A 16302-nucleotide genomic window follows, 5' to 3' on the forward strand; every position below is an offset into this window, starting at 1 on the left:
AAGATGATACTCAAAGAAATATCTGTATGTGTCTCGGTTCACAGCGAGACGATGCGATGTTTCATCCATTCCTTCGAATGAAATGCCCGCAGTTTAGTTACCAAATATAACATATTAGTGACGCTTTCTTTTCCATGCTAGCAGTTCTGTATGTGTTACTGCGGCATAGCAGAGAGAATATGAAGTAAATGGCAAGTAATAAAAGTGAGTACATTGGCAAAAGGCATGGCGCGAATAGATGCTGGCACCAAAATGAGTCAGGAATTTGACATTAACTGGACGTAGCTACAAAGTGAGCGCAATATCGTGTCCGTCAGCACATTCTATGCAGGAAGAAGTCGGATTTTTTTAGTACGTGTAGTAGGTCTTTCTATTAGCAAATAATTTGCTTGAGAGGCAATATTAAAGGTTTCGAGAAAGAAAAGTCGTCCAATTGTTGGCTGGAGACAGACTTGGAAGATTTTATGATGAGTCCACTTGTTTTTGCAATTCTTAACTGCAATTATTCGTCTACTACTTAGCTACGTGACTGTTCGTCTTTTTAATTTCTCATTGTCTTTGTGGCAACACTTTAATCGTTTCGATTACGTCGTTGAGACTTCTTTAAAAACTACAGACGATGTCAAGACGCCCATGACTTCTTGGTAAGAGGCTTATGTGACACTATCTTTTTTCACTCCTACTGGTCCTGTTGTTGACAACTGTTATGCTGTTACGATAGATCTCGCAACGAAAACGAAAACGATGCGTGTGCAAATGGAACTGCACTTGCTTTGTTCTGTGTTTCTCATTACAACCCTTGGAAAACACTGAACGCCCACGAATTCGATTCTTGTTTAGGTCTTTTCATTCATAGGTAAGAAAACTTGTGTTAACCTCTTCTCGGATTTCTTGTTGCTGCAAGCTTCTATCTATTCGTTTCAAGATTCGACGAAGTCGATTTTTGAATTCTTCGGGCATAACTGAACGACCAAGAGACATTCTCGGCAGAATCTGTATAAGCCTTCCTTTAACCCTACAAAGACTTAGAGATAATTGCTCAATACTGCACTCTTACGCCAACCTGCTCGCTGACAATCCGCTCCATGAATGCGTTCTCTGATGGAACAGAGGTATGACGAGCCTCACCATTCCCAATGTCACTATTAGTGGTAGTTCTGAGTCCTAAGCCCTCCGAAGTCTAAAAAATTGATTAGGAGTACCGTGTCAAGGAATTGTTGATGCTGGAACCTCTGCACGAGTAGTGAATGTATAGTTCATGGGTACGGGAAAGATCACGCTCAATTTCGCCGAGATATCAAGAAGAATGCGTGTACACATATACACACACGGACCGCGTTACTATATATATACATGATGGTCTCTGCATATCTTCTTTCCTTTTGAATTTATATTTTTGTCCTAACTTGTTTCAAGAAATTGGAAAGCTAATGGAGGGTTATCAGACAATCAACGCCAAGCAGCAACTCTAGAAGTGGACTGCAGCACGTGAAAAACGCCGAGACACTTCTATGCGCACTGCTGCACTGCAACGCATGACCTCATGTTAGAAAGCTGGTTGCCGACGCCATCTAGCGTATCTGGCAATGTGCCAGATACGCTAGATGGCGTCGGCATCCAGTTCTAATTGTCTCACGCCGCCTCACGCCGCCTCACGCAATTCCGTCCTTCTCTAGGATTGAAGGGAAAATAAATCGTCTACAAGTTTAGGAGTAGGAAAGGTTTTGAGAATATTCCGACAACACACTCGCTCTAGTTTAATAATACAAGAATACTGTAGATTAAGCCATAAATTTATTCTTTCAATAGTTTAAGAATTTTTGTTTTTAGGCCGTACCGTACGAGTATCTTTCGACATTCGATATTCCGAGCAAATAATAATGAATCAAAAAGCGAGGCACTCAAAACTTTTATAAGTCGTACGAGATCAAACCATCTATTTTCTATTTGATACTAGGGCCGGAATTGCGCGAATTATACTGTGTCGTACAACTCCATTATTACCTCTTTTACAACACCTTTTTCATGTTTTGATCCATGCTTGAGAGTTGTGCGCCTAACGAACAGGGAACAAAATGCGGTCAGCGCCGCTCAGGGTCAGGAGTGGTGATGGGACACGACTCTCTTGAATACAACTCCCCTCCCCAATACCTTGCGTCTTACGCCTGTGGCTCTGAGGACACTTTGTCACATGTGACTAGGGTATCATGGCCAATTGAAAACCGACCATTCTCTATGTCCTCAGCTTCGACTCTCGGCTGAGGCAACTTTTTTCAAAAGAGATGGAAATTTGGAACAAGTTCTAAAAAATGAAGGATTTAATTTGGCACAGTTTACAACAGTTTAAAAGTAAATTTAACAAAATTTAATTACCAAAAAGGCGCAGATTCTGTGCACACTGCTAGGTCTGGGAGATCGCGTAACTTCGCCATAATTGGACCAAAAGAAAAAGTCAAGATAGTTTTTAAGAGAAGAAGGTTTGCCCTAAAAACTGTCATTTTGCTGTACTTTTCTCTCCTAGCCTTTTTGGAATTTTGATGGGACGAAGTTCGAAATTTTTGGACTTTTTTGGATTTGTCCCATCTAAATTTTGAGAGAACCAGACGGTCCGGAAAGGAGAAATTTTGCACATAGGGGATTCTTAGAACCTTCATCCTGCCTCCGAAACGTGAGTGATTTACAGTCGAATTTACTTAGAGCGAAGCGAAACATCTCCAAGTATGTTGTAGCCGAGAATTTTCTCTATCAAATGCTGTCTCAAAAGATCTCGAGGGCCTCGCCGTTTTTTCAAATTCTTGATTTGACAGAGATGGGAAAAATGCCATTTTTCCCATCTCTGTCCCATCAAAATTCCAAAAATACTAGGAGGCAAAAAACAAACTATTGTACACTGCGTAAAATTAAATTCATTTTTTAGAAGTTGTTCCAAATTTCCATCTCTCTTGCTAAAATTTGCCTCAGCCAGGTGTCGAACCTGCGAGGTCAATTGTTATATTGTCAACACATTGTGCATTGTCAAAACAAAATGTTGCCTCCGTTTTCCGTTTTTCCTGTTCGCTGTTCATCTCTAGTCGACTTATGCATCTCATCCTTTTTTGTCCAGTTCCACGATGTCTATGTACTTTGTAATATAATATTTTGTAGTGTATGTAATTAGAAACATTTCTTAATTTAATATAATATTTTGTAACGCATCTAATTGATTAATATTCATGATATTTAATAACGAACTTACTCCATGTGTGTGGGTGTGTTTGTCTGTGTGTCACGAAATTCGAAAAAGTGGGTGCGACGGGCCCACCCGGCGTCGGATTGGTGCACTGGGGTCAGATAGCTCTAAAATGGGTTGCGACGGGTCCCGCGATGTCGGATTGGCGTGCTGGCGCCAGATACCTATAGAAGGGGATGCGATGGGTCCACCGGCGCCAGATACCTATAAAAGGGGGTGCAACGGATCCCAGAGCGTCGGATCGGTGCGCAATAACTTCGTATGGATGTCGCGAAAGTTAAAGTAGACATTGCGACCGTTTCATATCCATGGCCACTGCACGTGTTGCATTACACTTCTATGAGCCCTCCACGTATCTATTTCCTTGCACGTTTGCCTCAACTTGGTAGCATGCCTTCTTCAGAAGGTAGAAACACCCACACAAACTGCTGCTTAAATAGTACCCAACAGTTTACAAGATCTGATGTGGAACTTATCTTTATCAGTAGGATGATGTCTTTCACGTCATTTTATGTTAAAACATCATTCTGTGATAACTATTGGGAGAAACCAGAAGGAATACCCATACTTCGAGTAATGCTTTCAAATTGTATCTATATTATTTTGGCATCGAAGGAGTGTTTGTAGCTGATCGTCGAACATTTTCCAAATGTAGAATTGACGCGTTTAAAAGGAAAACTCGGTAATCTTTCGCCTTAATTTATAATATAAAGAAGAGAAGGAAAGCGTTGTTGAAAAAACACAGATCTAATTTTAAAGAAAACGCCACTACTATTAACTTTCATTGTTCAGTGAAGGGGAGCGAAGCTAAAACCACCGAAAGTCTGAAGTCCGGCTTTAGCCACATTCAGGCTGGTTATTAAATATTTTCTCATCCCTTTACGACCCCCGAACCCCCGAAGGGGAAAATTCCCATCACACGCTTGACTCTGGCGCCACTGAATACTCCCCTGGAAAGTGTCTCCAAGAGCGCTCTCTTTATACAGGTGAGTTAGGGGATTCAGAGCTCTTTATTACATTAGTACTCAAAGATCTGGGACGCTGTTGTATATATCAACGAAAGTAAGTAAAGAAGGTGTAACACATGATACGCCTCAACGAATATCGTTGGACTACAGTTGTGAGCAATTGGTTACTACATGATGTTTGAAGAACTCCTATCCGATGATCAGAGCTCTTCACGAAATCCTTTTTCAAGAAATGATGTTCTTCGTGTCCATCACGGAATCCTCTGAGCAGATTTCGAGCGAGATTGAGACAAATGGAGTAATTATTACAAATATGATCAATCATTTCGAAGAGCACTGGATTCAGGATGATCAAGGTGATAGTTTTTTTAGAACTCATTACCATCCTTCTGTGTAAACCACAGCAAAACTCAGCTGACAGCTGATGTATCCTCCAATTTCCAACCCTATTGTTTCCTATTTGTACTCATGCATATTTCATGTGTATCAGAACTTTCCCCATGTATGGACGCTCTATGTAGTAATATGTACATCTTTCTTCCATTTTTCTAAAAGGCCTTTTGTGTTGCTTCCGACCTTCAACGATTATCTAGAGAACCGAGGCAATATTACAAGCGAGCCTTTCTTTTCTCAGGTTCGCAAACGAGAAAATTATTAGAAACATCGTAAAAAAAAGAGAACTTTTGAGAAGCTTACCTCTAGCTGTGCCATGCAGTCGCATCCCACCTCTGCCAAGCTCCGAACTCCTTTGCGGTGTTCAGTGTTTTTGACCCTTTTCAAATCGCGAAGGATTGAGCTACGACGTATCGTGGACTTTTTAGTCTGCAAAATTAAAGCTAACAATTGAAAGCTCATATAATAAATAAGGATTTGTATAGGAACTTTCTTAAGCGGTCTAGCTGATTGAGAATCTTGTTCTTTGTGCAGCTCAGCTAGCAATTTTCTGCTTTACTTACTATCAAAGGTGCCAGCCATTCAATAAGTTAACTCAACCTTCTGTGAGAGTTCCACCTAATCTTTGCCCTTTTCTAATCATCAAGCTTAATTTTTCCGATATTTCCTTGCAGGCAGAGAAGTATCTTTTACACTTCCAGCGTCCTGGTCGCCAGTCATAGTTGTAGCTGCACTACCTTCCTCAAAAACGTATGGACCGAATACCCCATTTTTTAAAACTCAACGAATGAAGTGGCGTTTCGTATTCATTTCAAAAATACATTCAGTCTTCTTCCACTCATATTCTTTTCGTTTTTATAGCACTTTATGGGACATCATTATGCCCCACCTTAAACATAGTTAACACAACACAGGGGTGAAATAAATGCATGCGTGCACAGGACAAGCGTAGATCACAGTGTCTTTCGTCCTGTCTACTCCTGATTACCCTTCGATGGATTTCATACACAAGGGTAGCCTGTGCGATGGCATCTCATCTACGCTAGTTTTTTTTTCGTTCACGTTAACTGGAACGAACATATCAGAATGCACCAGCTACGCATATCTGGGCCGAAAAATGAACCAGAACAACTGTCTCACTTCCGAGCTCGGTAAGATGAACAGAGCCGTTTGGAAAGTGTATAAGAGCATCGAAAATATAGTGAAGAAGACCTGGAACACTCACTAAATTTTCGTCTCTCCTCTCTTCGCGCTCACCTCCTTAATAGAACCATCCTTCCTGTTTTGACTTATGATGCAGAAAGCTGAGGTTTTTGGGAGCAGTGCAAGACAATACATCAGCATCAAAAAAGATTGAAGAAGGAAGCTAGGTGTATCCCGCTTTAATGGGGAATTGAAGTTTTATTCTACGAAATGATCGGAGATTAGAGACGCTGACACACTCGCCAGAGAGAGTAAAGTAAGGTGGGATGGAATCGTGATGCGCTTCAACGACAACCGTTGGGCCAGAGAGGTGAGCGACTGGGTTCCACGCGATACTAAGCGCTCTACAAGAAGACCGTGGCTACGCTTCTTCTCAAAGAACACCGAAGAAAATTTGAGCTCTACTTCATCAAATCAATCTTCACAAAATGAGAAATCAATGAGAGACTCTTCTTCGTGATTGGGACAAATTGTAGAGTTATTGGTGCGCGCTCGAACATGTCGAAGAACAACGGGGTTCAAAGTGGTGATGGTAATTTGTAGCGTTCAGTGAACCTCTCTTTTCCTTCTCTCCTAGATTTTGTTCTTTCCAGATGAATCTCCTTCGTGATTTTATGACTGATAAAGATAGGGATCGTATATCACATTATGTCAACTGATGGCTACTAGGCTTAAGGTGCTGTGTGAATGTGTGTACCATTTCTGGAGATAGAGTATAGGAACAAAGCATGAGAACAGGGAAAATGAATATGATGTTCAACCTGACCCACCGAGCTAGACGCAGGAAAACGAGCTCATGTGATGGAAACAAAGACATCGAGGGCGTATTGAAATAATTGCTCGCCTTTTCACTACAGGAAGGTAAGGTATAGTGGACTAAAGCAAAAAGAGTTTTTTTCCGATTTTTTTTTTCCGATTCCTCAGTCAGCTTCACACGATGGCTTTTTTACTAAAGAAGTTGAACACATTTTTCTTGCGTATACCCTGGAGGAAAGCGTAGACACTAATTTGTGGCATCGTTTAGTACGCCGCCGTTCCTTTCTGATGAAAGCATTGATGTAGCGCTAGTGTCAGGATATAGAAAGCTCTTCCCATATCTGAGTTTTCTCTCATTACAAAGGTAGCATTACTTGATTTTACCGACAGGCATTTGAACTTCACCAGCCATCAAAAAGTGTTAGATGATCATTGCTTCCGAAAGCACATTATCGCCAACTTAAAATCTATGCGAGATTATCCATTTCTGGGTTTCGCCTCAACTTTTTTGCAGTCCGCTTAAGTCTGGTCTCCTAGAAATATTCCTAGAAATATCAGTAAATCTTCGCTTTCTGCTCACTTTCCCGAAGCATCATAATACCCTGTAGGAGAGTTAAGAAGAAAACAGACGACCAATAAAAGAAATCCTTGAAGACCTGCCGCAGACTACGATACGATATTTGCACTTCATGCATCATTTTAGACGGAAAAGAACCATTTTACAAAAAGGTTCGTTCAAAAAGTCGAATTCGGTTGCACATAACATTGACTATCCTAGACTTTTGGAGAGAAAATTTGTTGTGCATGAAGCAGCCTTTTCAAGATCCCGAATTTTTGAGCACTTAACTTTTTTTTTTGTTGCGACTTCTCGGTCATATTCCAAGGACATCTTGTTGTCTCTCGAGTCCTATTTTTTCACTAGTTAATTAGTTCTCATTAGCCTTTTGCTTTATTGTCTAAAGTGGAAAAAATCTTGATGTAACGCTAACCTCTTTTCTACTGTCGGTATGTAGATCACTGTTCTACTATATGTCCAACGCAAACCAAAATGGACATCTATTGTGATCTCTTGAATAGACAATCCGAGTGAACAAAGTTCACGGAAAAAAACCGTAAGACAATTGGCTACCTCTCCTCAATGTTCAGGTTCATTTATCCTACAAAATCAGTGGCAACGCGCCACCTTTGTGCACGCGCAGCGGAGCGAACTTTCGAAGATTAATGAAGTCGCCAACCTACTCAAGTAAAATCAATGAAAGGTTGCTGAGGGGACCGAAGTGTGTACAAAGGTGCACGTTCTGACGTAACTCGAAGAGACTAAAACGGTTCCCAAGGCGTTTTTTTAGGACGATTAGGAAACAATGAGCGGAACTGCGCTGGTTTCCGAAATTTACAATCAGAACTCAACAAAAGAGAGCGCCAGTGTCACATAGAAGAACACTCGACAAAGAGTCCTTTATGTTTTCTATTTATTTCGAATAATATCAGGAACACATTGCGAGTCCTTCTACAACTGGCAGGTCTGCAGGACCCGGTCACAATGGTTGAAATACCACCGGCAACTTACGACAATCTTTGTGAAAAACAAAACTGCGTGTATTGTCCGAAATGAAGGCAAGGTGATTATGTGGTATTGGAGGTCATCTATCTGATCGTCTGCCAGTTACATGGGACTGAGTTCTGTAGAAATAGAAAGAGCACTATGTATCCGAGTCAAGAAGCATGTAGATGAGCTCTTGAAATCAAAACAGTCAACCTGTTCATGTGCTCATTGCAGACAGTGTCACGACAATACTCCTTTCAAAATATTCGTGGTTTTGTATCGATCAACGGAAAACAAAGAGAGCATGTCACGTTGAGTAATATTTAGATCTGTTTATAGAATATTTAAATCAATGTTCTGTCAATCTCGTACATAAGTGTGGTGTTTATGTATAACAGAACACATGTAAATTATTCTAATAGTTGTTTGCACTAACATTTCTATGAAACAAAACTTCATTCAACGGTCCTTCCTGGTTTCTGCATCGTTATATCGCTTTATTTCTCTCTTTTCTAGCATAACGTCCACATGACTGATAGTACTGGATGGCGATCGACACCTCTGTCTTCGAGACACGCTGTACAACAGATGCCTGCTCGCACCGCATAATGCGTTAAATCCCAACTTTATGAAAAGCGTGGTATTGAAGCTGATGATGTTGGGATCACTTCTTGAATAGACAAGTTGTAAGGGGAAGGGGGGTTGTACGAGAGTTATTACGCTTAATTTTCTCCAGTAATCAGGAGAAAGACGTATGGGTCCGTGTTCTACAATGCGAATTATTACACGATATGACGCGGGCAACTCCGTAGTCGTCCAACGCCCGTGATTAAAGACATCATCCCACGAATCTGGAGTGGTATGGATTTCCGGTGGAGTATTCGTATACGGGGTTGTAGATTAGGGGGAGGAGGGTAATTCCGTTCAATTCTTCCTAATTGTCGTAGAAAACGGTCCGGAGGATACGGCTTCGAGCGTTCCGGCGCACTATTTCCTACAAGGAGTTCGATTGGAGCGCGCCAGCTTTGTGCGGCGCCTCATCTTTCGGGCCGTTTTTTACGGCAATTAGAAAGAAATGGACGGAACCACACCCCTTTCCATGATCTACTATCCTGTATACGAATACTCCACCTGAAATGCGCACCACCTTAGATTCGTGGTATGCTGCCTTTAAAGTAATATAACTCCAACAAGCATCACAAGTTCCCTAACCTGCACGTCGCAGAAGCGTTGCGAACCGTGATCTATACGCCTATTCACTTCTACTCGTAAACAACTCTTAGCATCGCCAGTTTTGTGGTGCATCTTCTTTAACCGTGTTGTGCAATAAAAATACTTGGAAGGCGAAATAAGGAAAAAAATGTAGTTAAACATCGACCAGAAGAAGGTTTTCTCTTTTTTTTCTAGATCAAGTCTTGTAATTCCATATGCAGGTGGCTGGTTCTTTAGTGCCTTATATGAATAAAACCAACATCTAATAATTCAGGGCGGGAAAAGAAACACTTTCATTTACACTTCTATAGTGTTTGTTTCCATCATTCGGCCAAATACTTTCGATTATTTATACTCCTATGTTTATGAGGTGCCAGTCAACTTCAATCAACATGCAGCTATGTTTCCTGCTCAATTCAAACAGCGCATCGTGAGACCGGCGGCGTCGACGAAATGTCAAACTGACAAGGTGCGAGAAGCGCGCGGAGATTGATAACGTCACTGTCAAGAGGCGCATAGCGCAATTACCAAAGCTCATTGTAATTCTGGATACGCGTTGGAGCATCAAACGGATACCTCCTCATGTGTGTGATCGCGTATCACACACATGCGGACGAACTTACATTCTCACCTAAGAACGAGATCATCACCGGACTTGTAATGTTTGAGTTTGGACGGTATTTATTTCTTTAGCGCTTAATATTCTCATCAAAACGTATTCTTTAGTGGTTAGTGCAGAAAATGCTCGGAAAGTTCGTTGTGTTGATTAGATCAGCTAGCAGCTGGAACTCTCCACCCAACGCTGCAGCGTACACGTACAAACTTTCAGATATTTACCTTTACTTGGACACAGTTTTTAAGGTGATGCCGTAGTGTTCAGTTGTAGTTTACAAAACATAAAACAGACTTGGTGAATGGAAAATCACATTGCGATACAGGAACTACCTGAGCTGTCTTTAACAATGTTAGGCTATCGGGTTCCCGAATGGACATTCGCATTAATGAGGCTAGGTACCCCAAAACCCACTTTTCCAAACAGCACGGAACGTGCCTGCAAAAAAAAGCTACTATGCAAACAGTTTCTTCTCATTTAGAAGCCACTAACCTTCCCTGGTTAGCTGCTCCATTCCTATGCATATTAAGTGTAATGACATTTACACAAGTTGCCAAGCAGACCATAAGTAGAGACGACGCGTAATACATGCCTGAAACAATATGAATGGAGGTTCCTAGCAAAAACTATTTGCAAGTAGCTTTATACCGATTAATGGGACAGCTTCTGAAGTAGGAGGTATCGATTCCGTAATTGATTGTAGGTATACTCCCATGCTCAATAAGGTTGTGATTATCATGTTGATTTTTTCTCCAGTTTCTGGAGGCATCAAAAAACCTAGCACTGCCATAGAGGAGATGAGAACGCAAGGAATGATCTGAAAGGTCGAAATCCTATAAAACACTACAAAGTATTCCTTCTTAAATAGTAATCTTGAATAATACTGCGCTGGAAAGAAGTAGTCTAAATCATTTTATATTTCTCTTGCTCTCAACAACCCTGGCGCTGACTTAATTGAAGCCCTCCAACCTTAGCCAAAGCTTCAATGAGCTCCCTCATTTTTGCTGTTTTTGCGCAACGAAAAGAGCTGGAACTACGAAAAGAACTGAAGATATCGATGGAACTCAAGAACTAGATTCGTGTTCTTCTGACCAACTGTTTTTTTTTTCGTTTTTTTTTTAAACCGTAACTTGGTTCATTTTGTTCCACTTCATTAGATATGAACATCAATCAATTGTTGGTGATAAGGTCTTTCTAGCTTATTTCGAGTTTCAAAATGTTTTACAGAAGCGTATATTTTCCAAATTACCGGCGGCTACAGATCAGTGAACCAGATTGACATCAATTGCGTTCTGAAGATAAATGACATTTGATGTGAACATAATGCGAAAAGAGTGAAGTAATGAAGCGCGTATGCAAGCCTGATCTTTGCATGTGCGTGGTGGCCCTGCTTTCAGTAAACCCTATTCTATGGCAAACGTTTCCTAGCAAAACAAAAACAAAGAGATGTTGTTGTCCAGCACGTTATCAGAGGCCACACCTTGATAAGTTCACTGATTGGAGGAAACATGGAAACTCTGGCAACAAACATCAGTCTCGTAACTTTGAACTGCCGGCTTATGTCGAGTGAAGGCTAAAAAGCCGCTGTGTCCAGACTACTTGCATGTACTGTTTGTTACGCTGCAAGAAACAGACATCAGAGATCGTCTCGTTATCACTATCAAAAACTACAAAATCTGCCGTGATGCCGATGAGAAAGAAGTAGAAAGCTGTACGATAGCTGTGAGGAACTACTGCAACAAAATGGAAGATGGAGATGAATTGGATGAATGTCGTCAAGATACGCTCTTGCACGACTGTAGGAGGACTTAAACTCTAAATCATGAGAGCTCACGCACCGAAGACAATAAAAAGGGTGCATTTTACGACAGTATGTTGGTGTGTAGCGGGGTGGGTGTGGTGTAGCGGTTAAAGGTTCCGCTTCCTGCACGATCGATCGGAGGTTCGAATCCGCCCTAGTGCTCACCAAGCATCCATCCTTCCGGGGTCGATAAATTGGTACCAGACTTGTCTGGTAGGTTTGAATCCGCCCTAGTGCTCACCAACCCTTTCATCCCTTCGAATGTCAGGTTCGAATCCGCCATAGTGCTCACCATGTCTTTCATCCCTCCGGGGTCGATAAATTGATACCAGACTTGTCTCGTACCAATTTATCGACCCCGGAGAAATGAAAGGATAAACAGGATTGTCTGGGAGGATAAAAACACTGACTTGACACATCGGCTAGCCACCGCAAGTCATTGTATAGGCCAGTTACACGTTCGTAAACCTCAAACAACTCTGAATTGAAGTGAAGGTGGGGGCGCATCCCAAGCGAATTGATTAACACCCGTAATGTTATCCTTTATCCCTTTATGTTGATGTCTAAGGGCGGATGTGATGCATTCGGCTAGAGATCCGTTGTAGCTTCACGGGTTCGGAGCCGAACCAGTGCAAACCAAGCCTTTGATCCCAAGTGGATTGACAAGCCAATGACTTTGTTCTTTATCCCTTATGTTAATGTCCAAGATACCAGACCAGCAGTCGATAACTGTCGGGATTGATGCGAACTCAAAGATGGGACTCGAACAGCTTTCGATGGAAAATAGTATCACCCAGCGAAGCAAACATCGGGAACTGGAAATCGTCTGATAAACATTTGAGAGTAGAAAGACTTCATCACTGCTTCCACACTGAAAAGAAATCACTGACGCTATCAGTGTACATGGCAGAGCTTACACCTTTAACTCTAGACGAGCATCGCAAGAGGTATGCCGACTATTAAGGTGAATCGAAGCTTTGGAAAGTTATTGAGCTAATGCTCTTAAGCTTCAGCACGATTACATCCTGACAACAAACATTTTTCTGTCACACAACCGAAAATCCAGAGTTTTCCGAAATATCGTTTTTGACTCCATCCACCAACCATTTCTTCCCAGCTTAATGGTACAATTCCAGAAAAGGAGTAGTGGAGTTCAACACCGACCAAAGCTCAACTTAACAGGTCTGAAGGATACACGTTGAAAGAAATTCTACCAACATTTCCATTCGAAATTTCCATTAATTTTGGATCATAGACCGAGAAGGAAACGGATGCTAGTTTTAAGGTCGATGAGGAACTCTACCTTTGCGTCTGCGGAGCCAGAATCCACGTACAATTCTGTGCCTGTAGACCACATTACTGGTAACCTCAGCCAGGAGAAGAGTCTTAGAAGGAAATTGCATCGTCAGCTGAAACATGATCGTGAGAAAGAATGGGATCGAAGAATCTTGAAAAGATGGACGAGAACATGAACCCGAGAAAAGTTTAGACTCTGCTTAGGCACTATAGCGGCAAGATGAAGAGGTACCAACGGAAGTGCTGTCGGGGTGGCAACTATGTCCATCTGAAGGAAACATTTCAAAGCCTCGCTTGACCGCAAAGCTCCGTCTGTCATTGAACTCGTGTTGCCCAACGTTCGACACACATCACAGTCACCGAAGAACCACCGACGAAGAAGGAGGTCCCGTTCTGTATTCGAAAAAATTAAGAATGGGATACCTTGCGAAAACGATAGAATTGGCGCAGAAATGCTAAATCAAATCAAATCTCCACCTCCTTCTGGGATTTGCGAGATAACGAAGATCATTTGTTCAACACGGATTGTCGACGTGTCAAACATTGCGAGCGAACCACCAGTGGTGAACAAGCCGACGTTCGCCTTGGTCCATCGACGATTGACCAGGTGTTCATTGTCAGAAGTGTAACAGCGGTATTCGTGATCTGGCAGTTAGCTTTTCCGAACTCCGGAGCCATTTTCGTCTCTTTCCTCGAGGTTACCTCCTCAATGCGCTTCGCTCCAATAGAATTCCGGAGAAATTCGTACGCCTAACTAACGACATAAATAGGAAAAAATGAATGATGCGGTCCGTACGCATGTATTCCACTGTTTAAAGTGGAAATTGGACTGGGACGAGATGCCACTGCAGGACTCGTTCTGTTCAACCTTGCCGTCGACACGAAGAACAATTGAGTAATGTCTTGTTGGTGTCATTTTAACACCGCCAGCACGGCGATCTTGAGTAAGCCGATGATTTAGTAATATTCGCTCCAAACAGCTAGAAGTTGCAACATGTTAGTAGCATTGCATCGAAATCGAAAAATTCTACACCGTATATACTGCAAAATTTCTTCTTTCCGGACTGTTTGGTTCTCTCAAAATTTGGATGCGAAAAATCCAAAAAAACTCGAAAAATTCCAACTCATTCGTATCTATATTCCAAAAAGACTAGGAGGTGGAAAGAAACCGCGTCTCGTAGCGCAAGCCTTCTTCTCTGGAAGGCTACCTGGAATATTTTTTTCGGTCCTTTCACCACAAAGTTATTTGCGATCTTCCAGACCTAGCAATGTGCCCAAGGTCTGAGTTTTTCCATTAAATTCCATCAATTTCACTTTTAAACTGCTGAACACTACATATATTTAAATTCTCCATCTTTTAGAAGCGGTTTCAAGTTTCCAACCATTTTACGAGAATTTGACTCGGCGGGGTGTCAAACCTGCTTTGTCCCACTGTTATGTGCAGGAATATAATGTTGGTTTTTTAGTGTTTTTTTTTTCGTCGTTCTACTCTGAATTCGTACCTATGCATTTGATTCTTTTTTTGTCGTATTGTGTGCTTTAATCAGCATTTGAGGATCACCTTGATCACCTTTACTCCCGTTGATCTTCGAAGTTGTCGAGCGAGCGCCAGTAATTCTTCCATTTGTTCCGATCGCGTGCCAGAGTCGCCCAGTGGTTCCTCGTTTCGCGTGGGACACGAAGAGCACCATTATTTTCTTGGAGGACTTCGTGAAGAAATCTGACCATCGGGTCGGCGGTCTTCCTGTAGTGCGCTTAATATCGCGGGGAACCCAGTCGCTCACGGCTCTGGTCCAACGGTTGTCATCAAAGCGCATCACGTGTCCGGTCCACCTTATTTTACTTTCCTCGGCAAACGCGGCGGCATCTCTAGTCTTCGATCGCTGACGCAGGAGAGAACTTCGAATCCCGTCCCTCACTTGCGTGAAGTGGGATACCCCTAGCATCACTCTCTCAATTGCGCGTTCAATTATGCTCACCGCGTTTTCTTCCTGCTTGCGAAATGCCCAGGTTTCCGAAGCATAGGTCAAAGCAGGAAGTACGGTGGTGTTGAAGAGGTGAGCACGGAGCCGGGTGTTCCTGGTCTTCTTCACTACATCCTCGATGGTCTTATACGCTCCCCAAACCGCTCGTCTCCTCCTCCTAGTTCGGAGGTCAGGTTGTTCATCATGTTAAACTCCCGACCCAAATAAACGTAGCTGGTGCATTCGGATATGTTCGTTCCGTTGAGCGTGAATGGGGCATCCGAGACCCATGCATTGCGCATGAACATCTTCTTTTGCAGATTCAGCTCAAGACCGGTACATCTACATGTTTCGTCGAATTCGGTCAGCATTCGTTCCTCTTGGCTGATGCTAGGTGTTATCAGTACGATGTCGTCAGCAAAGCGCAAATGGTGTAGCTGCCGACCATCAACCTTTACTCCCATGTCGTCCCATTCCAATTTTCGCATTGCGTTCTCGAGGGTGGCTGTGAATATTTTGGGTGAAATTCTATCGTCCTGTCGGATCCCCTCCTCACGTCAATGATGATATTCTTATAGAATGGCGAAATTCTGATCGTGAAGTTGCTGTACAACTCTCGAAGTACCTTTATGTACTGAATAGGGACGCCTTGGTTGTCCAAGGCTCCCACGACCGCTTCCGTCTCAACTGAGTCAAAGGCCTTCTTCAAGTCGATGAAAGTGAGACAGAGCGGTATCTTGTACTCTCGTGATACCTAGATGAGTTTCGAAACAGTGTGAATGTGGCCAACCGTGCTGAGTCCTTTTCGAACCCCTGCTTGCTCGCATGGCTGTCCTTCATCCAAAACTTTTTCAATCCTATTAAGGATCACTCTTGTAACGAGCTTGTAGATGACGGAGAGTGAGCAGATTGGGTGATAGTTGTCGATGTCATATGGATCTCCCTTTTTATACAACAACACGGTCTTGCTGGTCTTCCACTGTGTAGGAACTTTGTATTCCGACAGGTAACGTGTAAAGAGCCTCGCCAGGGTGTTGATGAGTACTGGCGGAAGGTTCTTCAGGTGTTCTGGTCTTATTCTGTCGGGACCGGGTGCCGTACGAATTCTTACCGACATGATAGCTTGTCATATTTCAGAAGAGGGAACCTTTGGAATGATATGTCCATCAGTCCTCAGATGGTGAGGAGGCAAGTGAATGTGGCTGTCGAAGAGATCTGAGTAGAAGTTGTGAATGACCTTTTCGATCCCCCTCGATGCTGTAGTTGCTCCATCTGGGGACTGGAGAGAGTCATTGTTGTATTACGATTGACGAAGTTCCGTCGG

The 16302-nt window shown here is 42.5% G+C and overlaps 2 protein-coding genes across 4 annotated transcripts in view; both read right to left on the reverse strand.

The window, feature by feature from the left end:
* The window catches only part of RB195_022517 (uncharacterized protein), a gene marked incomplete at both ends in the record, with an annotated part of 26659 nt that extends 10564 nt beyond the window's left edge, over positions 1–16095 (reverse strand). Inside the window, 11 exons of one of the 3 annotated variants that reach the window (XM_064209661.1) lie at positions 877–993; positions 1064–1180; positions 4894–5019; positions 10250–10355; positions 10410–10509; positions 10566–10734; positions 13570–13764; positions 13883–13994; positions 15141–15514; positions 15604–15732; positions 15790–16095. In XM_064209661.1, coding sequence (XP_064065542.1) covers positions 877–993; positions 1064–1180; positions 4894–5019; positions 10250–10355; positions 10410–10509; positions 10566–10734; positions 13570–13764; positions 13883–13994; positions 15141–15514; positions 15604–15732; positions 15790–16095 — 1851 coding nt within the window. Of the gene's footprint in view, positions 1–846; positions 994–1063; positions 1181–4893; positions 5020–10249; positions 10356–10409; positions 10510–10565; positions 10735–13569; positions 13765–13882; positions 13995–15106; positions 15530–15603; positions 15733–15789 lie in introns of those variants that run through there. The other 2 variants (XM_064209662.1, XM_064209663.1) reach the window with 2 other exon arrangements.
* On the reverse strand, positions 14517–14960 carry RB195_022519 (uncharacterized protein; the record flags this gene model as incomplete). Its single annotated transcript, XM_064209665.1, has 1 exon — positions 14517–14960. The coding sequence occupies one exon, from the start codon at positions 14958–14960 to the stop codon at positions 14517–14519; it is 444 nt and encodes a 147-aa protein (XP_064065545.1).
* Positions 16096–16302: the final 207 nt, after the last annotated feature.

Source organism: Necator americanus, chromosome X, assembly GCF_031761385.1.
Source record: "Necator americanus strain Aroian chromosome X, whole genome shotgun sequence".
Taxonomy (NCBI): Eukaryota; Metazoa; Nematoda; class Chromadorea; order Rhabditida; family Ancylostomatidae; genus Necator; species Necator americanus.